Source organism: Argiope bruennichi, chromosome X1, assembly GCF_947563725.1.
Source record: "Argiope bruennichi chromosome X1, qqArgBrue1.1, whole genome shotgun sequence".
In the NCBI taxonomy this organism is placed as follows: Eukaryota; Metazoa; Arthropoda; class Arachnida; order Araneae; family Araneidae; genus Argiope; species Argiope bruennichi.
In genome coordinates, this window is record NC_079162.1 from 27590247 (window position 1) to 27604162 (window position 13916).

General features: G+C 29.6%; 1 protein-coding gene across 1 annotated transcript in view; it reads left to right on the top strand.

Moving 5' to 3' along the window:
* Positions 1-8256, top strand: part of LOC129959444 (uncharacterized) — a 47553-nt gene extending 39297 nt beyond the window's left edge. The window contains exon 2 of the mRNA XM_056072276.1: positions 5683-8256. Within this exon, the coding sequence (XP_055928251.1) occupies positions 5740-6363 (624 nt within the window). The 5' untranslated portion in view covers positions 5683-5739 and the 3' untranslated portion in view covers positions 6364-8256. The remainder of the gene's footprint in view (positions 1-5682) is intronic.
* The last annotated feature ends 5660 nt before the right edge of the window (positions 8257-13916 follow it).

A 13916-nucleotide genomic window follows, 5' to 3' on the forward strand; every position in this document is an offset into this window, starting at 1 on the left:
AACTGACGTATTCCCATTTCGTCTTTAATTTTTTTTTTTTCAAGAAACGTTACATTGAAGATTACTAGTCATATGGCAAATCTCTTATGTTGATTGGCCGAACTCAATTCTTCATAGACTAAAAAGTAAAAAAGTCAAGTTTTATAGGCCTTTTAAATAATCTAATAAAACAGCTGTTAACAACTGTCTGTTTCCTCTTTGTCTCTTATTTGTTTTCATGAAATGTTACATTAAGGATTACTATTCATACAACAAGTCTCTTAGGCTAGTCTAGTCAACAAGTCTCTTAGACTAGTCAAACTCAATCCAAAACCTGTATTTTTTACCAAACCAAGTAAAAAGAAGTAGTAAGAATTGCCTCTATTGGGGAAGCAGTTTCGTAATCGTAAATACATGATACACTGCTTAAGGATTTTAATCGTTCTACAAATTGCGTCACTTTTTGGAAGTATTGAGCTGTTATTTGAAAGATCTTTTATGTATGAGCAGAGTTCATCGGCGACCTAAAGGAATCACCCTCACAGTAGGCGGTGGTTCTAAAGACCAGCCGGTTTAAGTATGAATATAACACAAAAATTCGCCCCAGGGTAGGGGATAACCACCAAAAAAGGATGTTGAACGAGTTGTTCGTAGAATTGTAGATTGGAAGGCTCCAAAAGTGTATTTGAAAAGATAGACAAGTTTCTCATTAATATACTTAATAGGAGTAATTTATGGTCTGTTACCTAGTGTGTGATTTGCAGGTCCTTTTTTTTTATGTAGTAGAGTTAGTAGTAATTGTTATTTACGTGTTTCATATCAGTTATTTTTAAGTTTGGCGGGCATTTAACTTCGCTCGAAAGACTTACTGTTTCAAAATATGGAGTTTTCTTGCACTTAAAGGAAAGATGGTAGTATTGACCCGAATGTTAAATTCTAAATTTTAGAATAATTCTTTTATTTTGCCTGGTGGAGCTATTTTGTGCTCGAATTGCTAATGACGTTTAGAAAAAAACAACAACATAAATATGAAAACATTTTAACAGAAATGTTAAAAAACATGTTTTCTCCTTTCTTAACTGCGGAAGAACACACGCGTGGTACTTTTTACACACGAAGTTTATTGAAGTTCTCTGTTTCCCATCTTCCACCTTGTGTTGAAAGTCTGTTATCAATACTTGTAATGCCTATCAACATCCGTCCTTTCTTGAAATGTTTTATCTTAAAAGAATGAGTCATTTTAGTGTATTTAACTAGTTCTGACAAAACTGATGACAAGATATTTTTTTTCTAAAACCCAGCACTTCACGGTTGTTTTCACTTTAGATTTCCTGTATTTTTTCGAGACATTTAATTTAAAAATAGTGGAAAATCTAGTTCAACTTTATTTATTGACAGAATTTATTTCTTATGGATGAAAAGGGAATGATAGTATAAAGGAAGAATTCGTAAACTTTTCTGTCGCGACCCCATTTTCTTTTCCAAACATTATTGTGACATCAATTAGAAAATAAACAAAATTAATAAAGAGAATGAAATTTAGAGTTAATAAATTTAAATTATAATGAAATATGAAGTTGTTTTTATAACTATTTTTGAATGCGAATATCAAAAGAATTCGAAGAAAGAAGTTGACGAGAAGGTATTTGTTACTCTATAAATGGTCTAGGATTGGGGTTTCGAACCTGATTCGCGTACTTTGGGAGTTTGTATTGTTCCATTTCGGAGGTGCGGAACGGTAATGCTGGTAATGGAGAAAAACTCAAAAATAAATGATTTAGATATATATATATATATATTTTTTTTGCCCCAAACTCGAGTGATAAGTACAAGCTACGTCATTCTGTTTAGTAGCAGTGAAAAAAGTGACTGTAGAATAACCTGTGGAAGACAGGGCAAATGTTCTGCGCACCATTTCTGGGAAGAGAGCACAAAATCTAGGAATTGAGAACTAAGAACTTTTTTTTAAAACACTTATTCTGCAGATTTTTTAAAATTAAATTGGCTCCAATGAAGGCTAAGAGACAGTTCATTTTGCACTCGGGAGTTCAACTGAAGCTAGTTCCCTCAAAACAAAAAATAACAATTCGCGTACAATTCTCAAATAGTTTTTATGTTAAAGAGATATGATTACCAAAACTATATCTGTGAGATGGGATGATCGTTAATACCTTTATCAAAAACTCGTTAAGGGGGGGGGGACTATGCGTGATCATCCTCAGATATTTCTGGAAAAGTAAAGATAATATATCGATTGACTCTTTTTACTCTTGTTTGAAGATTTCTTACGATAACATATGGAGATAAAACATACCATCTACCATGTTCATGCTAATTGAATATTGGCTTCTTCTGAAATTCCTGGTAAATTATTAAGAATAAAGTGTTATTCCTGTTTTCAAAATGCAAAGTAGATGACAGAAAATTTGTAGAAATATTCCAACATCTTAGATAAAATGTAAGGAGAATCCATCTTGGGTTATTTTAGAGCTCCCCGGATAAGAAAATGCATAATACTTATTATTTGTATTTGAGAATCTTTCACCATCGAATCTTAAGCCTTCTAAATCTTCATATTTCTAAATCCTCTAAAGCACGGAATGTGGAGAGTGCTTATTTGTTTTATATTTTTCTGATTAATAAAATTTTTCACTCAAGCAACCCATCAACTGGTTAGATATTAATAATTAAATCAATGCTTATTAAATTTTCTCAGCAAGTTTAATTCAATTTCATCAGCAATTTCCGAAAGGATTTTTATAAACTTGTTTTTTAAAGACTTTGCAAAATCCTGTTAGATGAAAGAGTCATCCTATTTAATGGCTTGTGTGCAGTTATCTATTTTAATACTAAAAGCTAATGCATATGTTTGCTGTCGATCTGACAAATTATGGGACAGACCGTTTGAATTAAAAGTTATCAAATTTCGGCTGATTATATCTTCAAGAATAGAAATGAGCCCTTCAAAGCATTTTTTTTTTTTCAAAACCCTAGTTAAAATTTCTAAAAAAGTATGAGAAATCTCGATGTTTTTAGTGATAGCTTCTGAAAATAATCGCACTGAAATAATCTGTGCATCATCTCAAAATTCCGAAAATCATCCTTTCAACTTTATAAGCATATAAATTGAGTATTTCTGCAATTTATCATAAATGTTTCAAGTTAAAAAAAAAAAGATTTTTAAATAGCATTTTGCAACCGTAGTTTTCATAGTTGAAATTTTTTCGAATCGTTTGCTTATATTTTATTGAAGAGCTCATAATATTTCAAATAAATATTCCAATAAAAAAAATTTATTTTATATTTAACATATGAAAAGGTAATAACTGGATTTTATAGCTTATGAATATTACTCTTTCTTTCTTTCAACTCTCTTTGTGATTTTAAGCTAAAGTAATTTTTCTCGATTAGTTCTGTCATGTAATCATTGCGTATATTACAGAATTAAATAAACCATGGCATCGCAAAGTAATAAATAATAATTCCATGACATGCGCAGTTATGATTGTCAAATGACTGTTGCGCCACTTGAATTGTCTGTTGGAGTATTCCAACATATGTCTTTCTAAGTTAATTTCGCTGTTAATATTGAAAAATCTGATAATCACTGAGAGTCTTTTTGCGATTATAAATTTATTTCTTACCCTAATAGTTTAAGGAGAGCTAAAAATGCATCTATTTTCCCTCTCAAAATTAAATAATTCTGTGGCATTTTTATAATGACGTTTTCCTTATTATTCAGAAGTTGTTTTAATTTTAAACAATTAGAAACGAGTTATTTTTCATGACAATTCCCAATATAGGTCAGAATTACAAAGAAAAAATATAAATATATTTAAACTGTTTATTATTGTCCCTATTATTGTGAGCTTTTATTGAACTTCATGCACAGTTTAATTCGCATCATCCAGATGTGTTTGACATTTTATGTTACAGCAAAGCATTGCGATTTTGTTTTCCTTAATTTTTCCATGTGTTGTCCCTTCTAAATAAAATAAATATCAACATTTCTTCCATTCTGTTCAATGAAAAACAAACTGAGAGAGGAAGGAAAAAAGTTCTGATCAAAATCTTGATTGTGAAATACTTTCAAAAAGAAATGTAGGACGTGGGATGTGTTGCTTGCTTGAAGTCATTTAGTGGCGGAAAAAGATGCCGTTGATTGCGTCAGCTACTGACTGATTCATAGCGGTTTTTCTGCGGTAATGAATTATTCTTAATTAGTAACTTTTTCCTGAAAGAAAAAACAATGAAAAGAAAGCTGAGAGGCTTTTTTTTTTGTACCTTTGGCGATTGTTGCATACATGTGTGAGATTTTTTAACAATAATATTTATTTTATTCGTTAAAAACATCTCACATCGTATCTATTTTATTTACATGAAAGAAAGAAATATTTGACTATATGCACTACTTGAGGTAATATAGTATATATACCTTAAAATGATTTGCTCGGTGATACGTATAAAGAAATAGGGAGAGAGACAGTCATCCATACAACTGAATTTTTGAGCAGTTTCAAGATGGTTATTGGTATGTTTCGATTCAGAAATATAACACATTATCCCATATACAGTTTCGAGCAATTGATGGATTAAGTTTCTAAGCAATTTCAGATGTACTTTTTTTTACTAAATAATTTCATAAATATAAATTATTAATTAATGTTTAATGCTTAATGGCGTTTGTGTTATATCTTAATTTATAGGGTTTATTTTTGTATTTATACATTAATTTTGTATGCGATGTTTGTAAGATTAGTTGTTGCATGAGTGGATCAATTTATATATATTTTTTATTTATATGAATTTCAAGTTTATTAGAATTTTTTTATATTCCTGGTATAAATTCATATATACAGATTAAAAAAAAAATAAGATTATATAATTGCGCAGGATAGGGTTGATGCTTTGTAAAAATACATCATAACAAATTATATTTTATATTAGCATAAGCATTTGTTTTCATTTCTTTATTTCACTTAGCATTTTATTATAACGTTCTTTAGATTTTTTTAAAATATTGAATTCTTTTAAAAACTTCAGTAGTCGATAAGCAATAAAACTATTATATAAAAAATAAAATCGAAATTGTTTTTGGATTACTAAAAAATGATCATTAAATGTTTGTTATGTAAAATTTCTTTGTTGATGAAATATAATTTTATTTTCGTGATGAAGTTTTCGTCAAACTAAAATTAATATTATTTACAGAAGATTTTGATGTGGAATTTACATTCAATGGTTTTTAGCAATAATTAGAATCGCAATACGAATATTAATTTATACAGCTTTATGTTTGAGTTTTATTTTAAAGTTGACAATACTAAAATCTTATTTTGAGTTATTCATTTTTTTGTATTTACACTTTTATAAATTATCCATTCGTACTATGCTGAACTAAGTATTTTAAAATAATCATCATTATTATTATTATTTTATAAATGAAGGATTTTCCGAGATATATACATGTTCTCTTTTTGTGAGTTAGTTCAACTTTTGTCACAAGTGACAATTTTAGTAAGTAGATAGATAAATGCTCTAACTTTCAAGAATTATATAACTTATGAATTTTACTGCTGAATTCATTAACAAATATATTGCGTATTTTATGTCTTTACATAATGCCTTTTTAAAAATTGTTGTCTTTATTGCAATATTTATTAATTTACCTATTCATACATTAAAAATATATTTCCATTTTAGAAGCTGGCGACATTTGTTACTCAACGAAAGACTTCCAGTCCTCTTGGTTTACATGCCATGATGAAGCAGCCACGGCTACCCGGAGCTGAGAAATTCAAGTTTGCATCCTCAGACAAACCCCTGTCTTCTACGCACATAACCTTGAATCATTCGAAATATAGACCTCTGTCTGTTTCCCAAACAAGTGAGTCCAGTGCACCATCCCCTCATCACGTATTTCACTCACGCACATCGTCTATCTCTAGTCAAAATGAACTCAGACCGATGTCATCCACTTTATCAGTGCCAACCTTGAATCGGAACGACTCCAAAAGACGAGCTGTTTTGCCTATCACGTGTAAAAAGACCTCCAGAATGTTAACGAACACAAATGTTGAACTCACTGTGGACCCCGCCGACTTGAGTTCCGAAGAAAATGGAAAATCGCCGAGACTAAGTTTGGACTCAACAAGAGTTCCATCTTGTCCCAATCTGGAAAGCTCGTCTAGAAGCTTGAATTCCTCGAAGACCTCTTTGGATACATATTTTCGTAAGATGTCTTTGCAGAATTCTACTATTCGTGAATTGCCGCCAAATTTTGATTGGAAAAATATTAGAGCCTCGCCATCTAGACTTTCTGCATCTTGTTCCAGTTCTTGCTCCAGTGAAGAAAATGTCTGGGTTTTGAGAGAAGGTTTATAAGTCCTTTTCCATTGAAGCGTGGTTATAACAAGTGCAAAGTGAGAATTAAAGGAAAAAAAAAACATTTTTATCTAGTCTACAACTTCCTTTAGAACAAAATTGGTGTCATCTAACAATAATCAATCAAATATCTGACCACATATGATTTCATCTTATTCAGAAGGATTCCATCTTACTTTTCGCATTTTTATTTGAATTATATGAACAAAATGTTTTTAATATAAAATTCCGGATTATGTAGACTACTTTTTATGTTCTTGAATCTTGTTAGAAGTTGAAATGTTTTATCATGCATTGTCGTGTGTCTTTTAATAGTTGCTAACTTACCATCTCATTGTATAGTAAGTGTTTTATCTATGGATATATGTAAAGACATGTGTGAGTATTTAACCATTTATGATATATTATAGTATACATTTGTTCCATTGTAAGTTATAAGGATTTTAAAAACTTAGACGGTAGAATCTTATTAGAATCCATAAAAGACTCATTTACGCAATCCTTTTCTTTAGACATATCTAAGGATAGAAATAATTATGTAACTGTAATAAAATAGAAAAATTCCGAAATTTTTAATAATTTGAGAAAGGGTCACAAAATATGCGTTGTTAATTTAACAGTTAGTTTTCTAAAATAGTATTCCGATCCTTCTTTGGGATTAATTGAATCAAAGTTACGAAAATTTTCCTTTACTAAAATTACACGACTGGCGTAGATGTACTCACAATTTTTGGGCAACTCCAAGTAAGTATGTAAGGAAGTAAACTAATATTGTAAAGTGCATATTAGATATTAAAAAAAAAAAACATTTAGTGAAATATAATTATTCAGATGATTTTTGATGATGAATTATTCAGATGATGATGAAATCTTTGTCGGAACTCATAATTAAGGAAGCCCTGCATTATACAACTCCAGCATGTTTTCGAAATTCAGTACTCTTCACTAGAAAAGATACTTTGAATTTATTTGAGGTAGGAATAGTTAGGAATGAAGAGTGTGATTTAGTTTTCTTTAAAATATAATTTTCATTCTTTGTTTAAAAGAAATTTTTTCATTCCCAGTGCAGTAACATAGGTGCGCATGTTACGTTATTGAAAATATGCATTCATATGTTGAATTACTGAACTCAGGCGTTTCTTGTTATTGTTTTAAAATTACTTTTTTTTTAATTGCTCTGAAATGTTTTATTTTGGAAAAGTATAAAAATGTGAGTAAAATTTTTCATTATTTGATATGGAAACTTGGATAAATCAATTTTCTATATAACATGTTTCTCAAGACTTTCGTTGCTTTGCTAATGTCCGTTAATTTTTTTCTGTTAACTGTATATTATTTGAAGATATTGTCTGAAAATAAGAATTTCTGAATAATAAACAATCATTTTTGTAAATTCAGATCAGTATAATTACGAAAGTTACCCTTATTCTTATTTACGTGCATTATATTGTTTGTACATTTGAGGTCATGTTGTTATTGAATTATGCTTTTCTTGCGTGTGATAATAAACATTTTTTTTACAAATACAAAATTTAGTTAAAAAGATAAGTATATAATCTGGATATTTGGGATTTATTGTTTTAAAAAGACATTTGAAACTATTCCAGTGAGAGTTATTGGATGAATAATGCTGACATTTTGTTCTTGCACATTTGTGCTATTGACTGATTTTATATATTATTTACTTTTATGTAAATATTCTATACATGAATGGATTTTTGACAAAATAAGCATAGCAACAAGTTGACATTTTGAACTTACTTCATTATATATAAATAATTAGAAGCGTTTCCATTTTGTGTGTAAATAATTCATAGCATGTTTTGCATTGTATTCAAGTGTGCAATTTCTCAGCATCAAGACTGTAAATCTGAAGACTGTACTAGTCATAAATAAAACATAAAAAAGGAATTTGTCCCATTTCATTTCTTATTTAGTATAAATTTTACTATCAAATATAAATAAATATATACCTAAATAAAAAAGCTTCTAAGTAGACCATTCAGCTTTTCCGTCCTTTGAAAATTATTATTTTAGACCCTGGAGAACCAAGATTACAAGTACAGTGGCGCAGCGGAGATAAGTGGCGCCCGAGGTACAATATTTTTTTTTTCGTCGCTAATTTGTTTTGAAAACGTAAATTGCGAACAAAGCGTGATATTATTTTTTCACTCTTTTACCACATTTTACTTTAAAATGTAGCATATAAATATTAACGTTTTGTGTCCATGCTCCCCTCAAGAATGGCGCCTGGGCATCTATACCCCTTTTGCCCCCCCCCCCCCTGGTTGCTATCCTCTCTTCAAATACACTCCATGTAGCTCATCACGAATAAAGGGAGGGGGAGAGCTAGATTATATAATTCTATGCATAGAAATGTCAGAAACAATTTAATTCAATTCATTGGAGCTGAGTTTCAGTTTTAAACATTTCCTTTCAGCAAAAGATTTCATTTCCCACATATAACCAAAAGGATTTAATTAATTTACAAACTATCATCAAAAATCCAAAACCCGATTAGTGATTCAAATTTACCAGAAATTGTAATTGTATCCGTGCATCTGAATCGTATGAACATCTTAATTCTAACTGATTTATGAAAAAAAGTATTTTTTTTTCTCTGAATAAAAACTTTTACTTGAAATTTTTTACTCGACTTTCTCTTATACAAGAAAGTCGCATATAAAATTAGATTTCGCGATCGCTCCAAATCACACCAATTGAGTGATAAGTATCATCAGTGCGAAAAATCAGTTAGTTATGGCACGGTGTGAACATGAATATTAAATGTCCAATACTAATATCTTATTAGTCCATTTTTATCGCGCCCTTTGGATTGGGCATTCACTAAATGCAGGTAGAAAGCTTTTTGGAAGGAATTGGCTACTTGTGCCCTCTGGCTAGGTGTTCATATCGGGGGTTGAAGTGATCGTGATTGACCCAGTTTTAATGATTAGATGAAAAAATGGAAATGACATTATGTGAAGAGATCGTGAAGGGTTTGCTTAACATGTCGAAAAATTAATGTACTTATGGCTCATGCAAACAAACATTGTGGACTGATAGAAGCATCTTTATTAATATACAAGAAAACAATTTGCGCTATTATTTGATTTCAGAATTTTGAATTTTTCCGATTTTAAGGTTCGAAACAACGCATACACACATGCATGGGGAGAAAAGAATATGGCTCAGCATTAAAAAAAAAAAAATTAACTTTTAAATGGTGAAGGTTTGAGTTTCGTGTTATCTTTTTTTCACAAATATGTATTTTCAGATTACTCTTAAAATGATAAGAACAAAACATTTCTGATTTTATTTTCGAATTTTCCCTTTTATTTATTAATGAATTTTTATGCTGGGAATGCTGACATGCTTTTATTTATTTATTTTTTTCATTAGAATTCTAACATTAATTTTTTGGGAAAATATTCGGTAAAATTTTTTTTCTATAATTAACCTAATAATAAATCGATCATTACTGTAAGTCTTTAAAGCTTTTTGCAATGGGGGTGGGAATCCATGAAACCATCTTATAAAGTCATAAAGTATACCAAGTATCAAGTAAATGATACCTCGTAATACGTTTCAGAAACAATTAAACACATTTAAAACCGGTGTCTTCATGTCGTATTTTGCTTAACAATATTGCATACCATTTCTCCCCTGGTGGTGAGTTTTTGAACTTTTTTTGACAGAAAAGAAATTCCCATGACCTTTAAACTGTTGCCAAGTTTGATAACATTTGGTCCAGTAGTTTTTCTTTTATGACCATTTCAGAGTGGAACTTTAATTATAACCACCCAGTAAGTTATGAAAATGTGTTCAATAACTATGCACATTGAATTGAATCGATAAGTAATGCTTCATTTTTATTTTTATTTTCTAATATTAAGGTCACGATTTTTTTTTTTTTTTAACAAACTAGAGATTTCATAAAGAAAAAAAAAGTCTTGGGTTAAAATGTGAAAAGTAGTTTATTATAATTCTAAAGAAAGTCTGAAAAATTAAGCAATTATATAGTTGGTGTTTTTTAGATCCCATCGTTCATTCTTTGTAGAACAATGAATTTATTCATCGTATTTTCTAATTTTTAGGGTTTCGTCATTCTTGTTTCACGTTTGCGAAACTTTTTGAAAGGAGAATGGGAGAAAAGAAACGGTAAAACAAAAATCTCAGTCAGTAAAACGACTGTTAACAAGTGTTTCCCACACTTAATTAGGATTCTACACAAGTGTTTTATTCTCACGAACGTAACCGCACAATAGCAATTCTTCATTCTTAAAGTTCCGATCAATTCAAATGAAGACACAACAAGCATCGGGCAAAGAAGCTTCCGAGTATATAACCTTTAAGTATTTTCCCATTAACCAACCATAATACAGCGATAAGTGAACTTTTAGAGGAAGTAAGACGAGCCGTGTGAGGACGTGTACTTCCCTTCATAACAATGATGAGTCATCAGTTTGTGCAATAAATCCGACTAAAAAAAATATGCGTTGTTTCCGTTAAGAGATGAAGAGCAGCAGACAAAGTGAAAGGAGTCTATCTCTTAGAACTTCTTTCGAATTACATGCGCTGTCCTTGAACTTCAAATTCCTGAATGTGACCTTTTTATAAGTAGGCGCATTGGCGTGAGGGTTTTCCGAATCATTTCTGACATTTGCTTAGAGTTAGACTGACACACCTGTGTTTACATATCAGGAATGACGCATTCTCTTGTGATTGTCTTGTTTCATTTTTATCGGTAGTTACGCAAAAAAGAAAACGTGAGCGTGGAGATGAAATACTTCATTCATCTTAAGGCTTGATAAAAGAAAATTACTTTCTCACTGCTTGCAAGTTTTTGAAAGCCTGCAGGCTATAGAAGTTTGAGGATAAGATTCGGTGACCGAGACAAAATGAGTAAAAAATAACGGACGATGGGATTCTAAATTAATGAATAATTGTTTTTCTCTTCTGAATTTAAAGTTGTCTTCCTTTTTTTTTTTTAAACGAAGAATTAATTTTATTTTATGTAGATATTGTGGACTTTCGTTTAAAAATTAGGCGTGAAAACTTTTTTGCAATAATATACTCAGTATATATTGAAATCTGGTTTAAGTTAGGCGACTACGCAGAAAAGTCGATTTTTTGCGAAAAAAAATTATGACATTTTTAAAATTGAGAGGTTAGACTGGTTTTTATATTTGCATTTACATGGGTTTTAATGCTATTTTCTCAAATTCTTATCTTTGATAGAATTTCGCAGAAAAACTAATAAATTAAAATCCAATGCATATTTTGTGTTCAAATTTGGTGTAATAATTTCGCAATATGTTCTGCAGTTTCTGAGGTAGAAAATAAACAATCGGTACATTAAAAACAATCTATAGTTGTTTTAATGCTTAACAATGAAAAAAAAAATGAAAATTTCATGTTATTTATTAGTCAAACCCCAATCTTTAGAAACGCAACTTATTTTTTAGTTCAGAAACTAGGTAATACATTTCTTCAGTTATCTTGGGGAAAATTTTATGCAAATCATTTGATAAATCTCTCTATTTTTGATTTATACATCTTTTTAGAAAAATAAAATCCAATTTACTGATATTTTTATCATTTAACATGGTACATTTTGGTTTCATACATTCATTCTGTGAAACATCGCTCATTAAGAAAGTTATCTTTTTATATTTTGTTTCGTTCATTATCCAAATCTCTCGTAATAGCAAGTGCTAATTAAGCGAGGTATGACTGTATATATAAAACTAGTACAATCATTCAAATAATCTCACGCGAATTTAAAAGTCAGATATGCATGTGTAAAATGATAGTTTTAAGTTGATGAATAGCCCAGAAATATTTTCGTAGTATTTTTTTTTTTTTTTTTTTTCATTTCAAGTTTTCAATCTTTTTAGCAGACTGTATTTTCCATACTTCCGTTAAAGTGAACTTCAAGATCTTACCAGGATTACTGCAGCAGAAAATAAAAACTGAGCTCTAGTTCACAGGAAAATCACAACAGGAAGGAATAGAATATCGGCTGTCCAAAGAACAGTAGAAAATCCTTTACAAAGAAAAGTTTGTTTTTTAAAAATTAACCATTCTAAAGAGGTCCGAATTAAGTATTTTCATGCATTCAAAGCAAATAAGGGAATAAAAGCTCTTTGAAATTAAAAAATCGAATTGCTCCGCTTGAAAAATACTTTATCACACATGTTTATGTTAAGAATCGTTGAAAGGGACGAATAACTATAATTCTATCAAAAGATAAATTTCAGTAGAATTTAGATACAATAAATTAATCCGTTAATTCGTTTGTTCGCTTGACAAGGAAGGAAAATAATAAATATACCAGCATTCATAAATAAAATATACGAGTTACTTTATAACATCTGAGTGTTTTTTCCAGTTAAGCGAAATTCTTCGTTTATACGTTTCTGTCCAAAGTACATGGCTTCTCTGGTTCTTTTTCAAATCTGTACTGTTGTCTATATCACTTAAGATATTTTCCTCCCATTAAAAAAAATCTAATAATCATTTATTGACCAATTTTTTTGAAAATTAAAAAAAAAATGCATACGATATTTTTCAGAAATAAAATTCTATAGAGAAAAATAAAAAATTTAAAAAAAAAATAGCATTTGATAAATAAAAGGATTTTCTTATTCTTTTCATTTACAGAAAATATCAAATACTCCATTTGGAGTGTTGTTTTTTTTTATTTAAGATATTTTCCTCCCATTAAAAAAATCTAATAATCATTTATTGACCAATTTTTTTGAAAATTAAAAAAAAAATGCATACGATATTTTTCAGAAATAAAATTCTATAGAGAAAAATAAAAAAGAAAATTTAAAAAATAGCATTTGATAAATAAAAGGATTTTCTTATTCTTTTCATTTACAGAAAATATCAAGTACTCCATTTGGAGTGTTTTTTTTTATTGTATCAGAAATTTCTTTAGTAGAATATTAAGTAGTAAAAGTCTTTTTGGGGGATATTTAAAAACGAAATTTTGATAATATTAGTCATCAAACTTTTATACTTATTCTAATGGGAAGAATATCCTTTTTTAATATATTAACCCCTCATCTATCGGGCTTATGAATTCTGCGAACTTCGAATTAGCAAAGTACAAAATTCTAATTGTAAGCAAAAAATGCACAAGTAATAAAATACAGCACTCTGATAAGGTATAAGGTGTGTCACAATCATGATAAATGAAGTAACGAAACGTCTCTAATTAGTCCTGCTGTTGAAAAAATTGTATTGAATTATTCTGTTTTTTTTTAACTTTTTCTGTTCATTTTCTATTGTTTTTTAGGAATCCCGTGTTTTTTCCCTTTCTATTCTTGAATATAAGTTTTAAAATGACTAGATATCCTTGATTAGCCAGGAAGCACTGAAACTTAACTTCCTGACCCACCCTCAATGTCTCAAACTTAAGCTCAGAGATTTTGGTTACTTCATTATAAACTATCCGTGTTATATTTAGCAGTTGTGGTACAGAAGTATCCGAAGTAAACATTTAAGTTTCCTGATTTTCAGTCCTCATTTAAGTTTCCTGA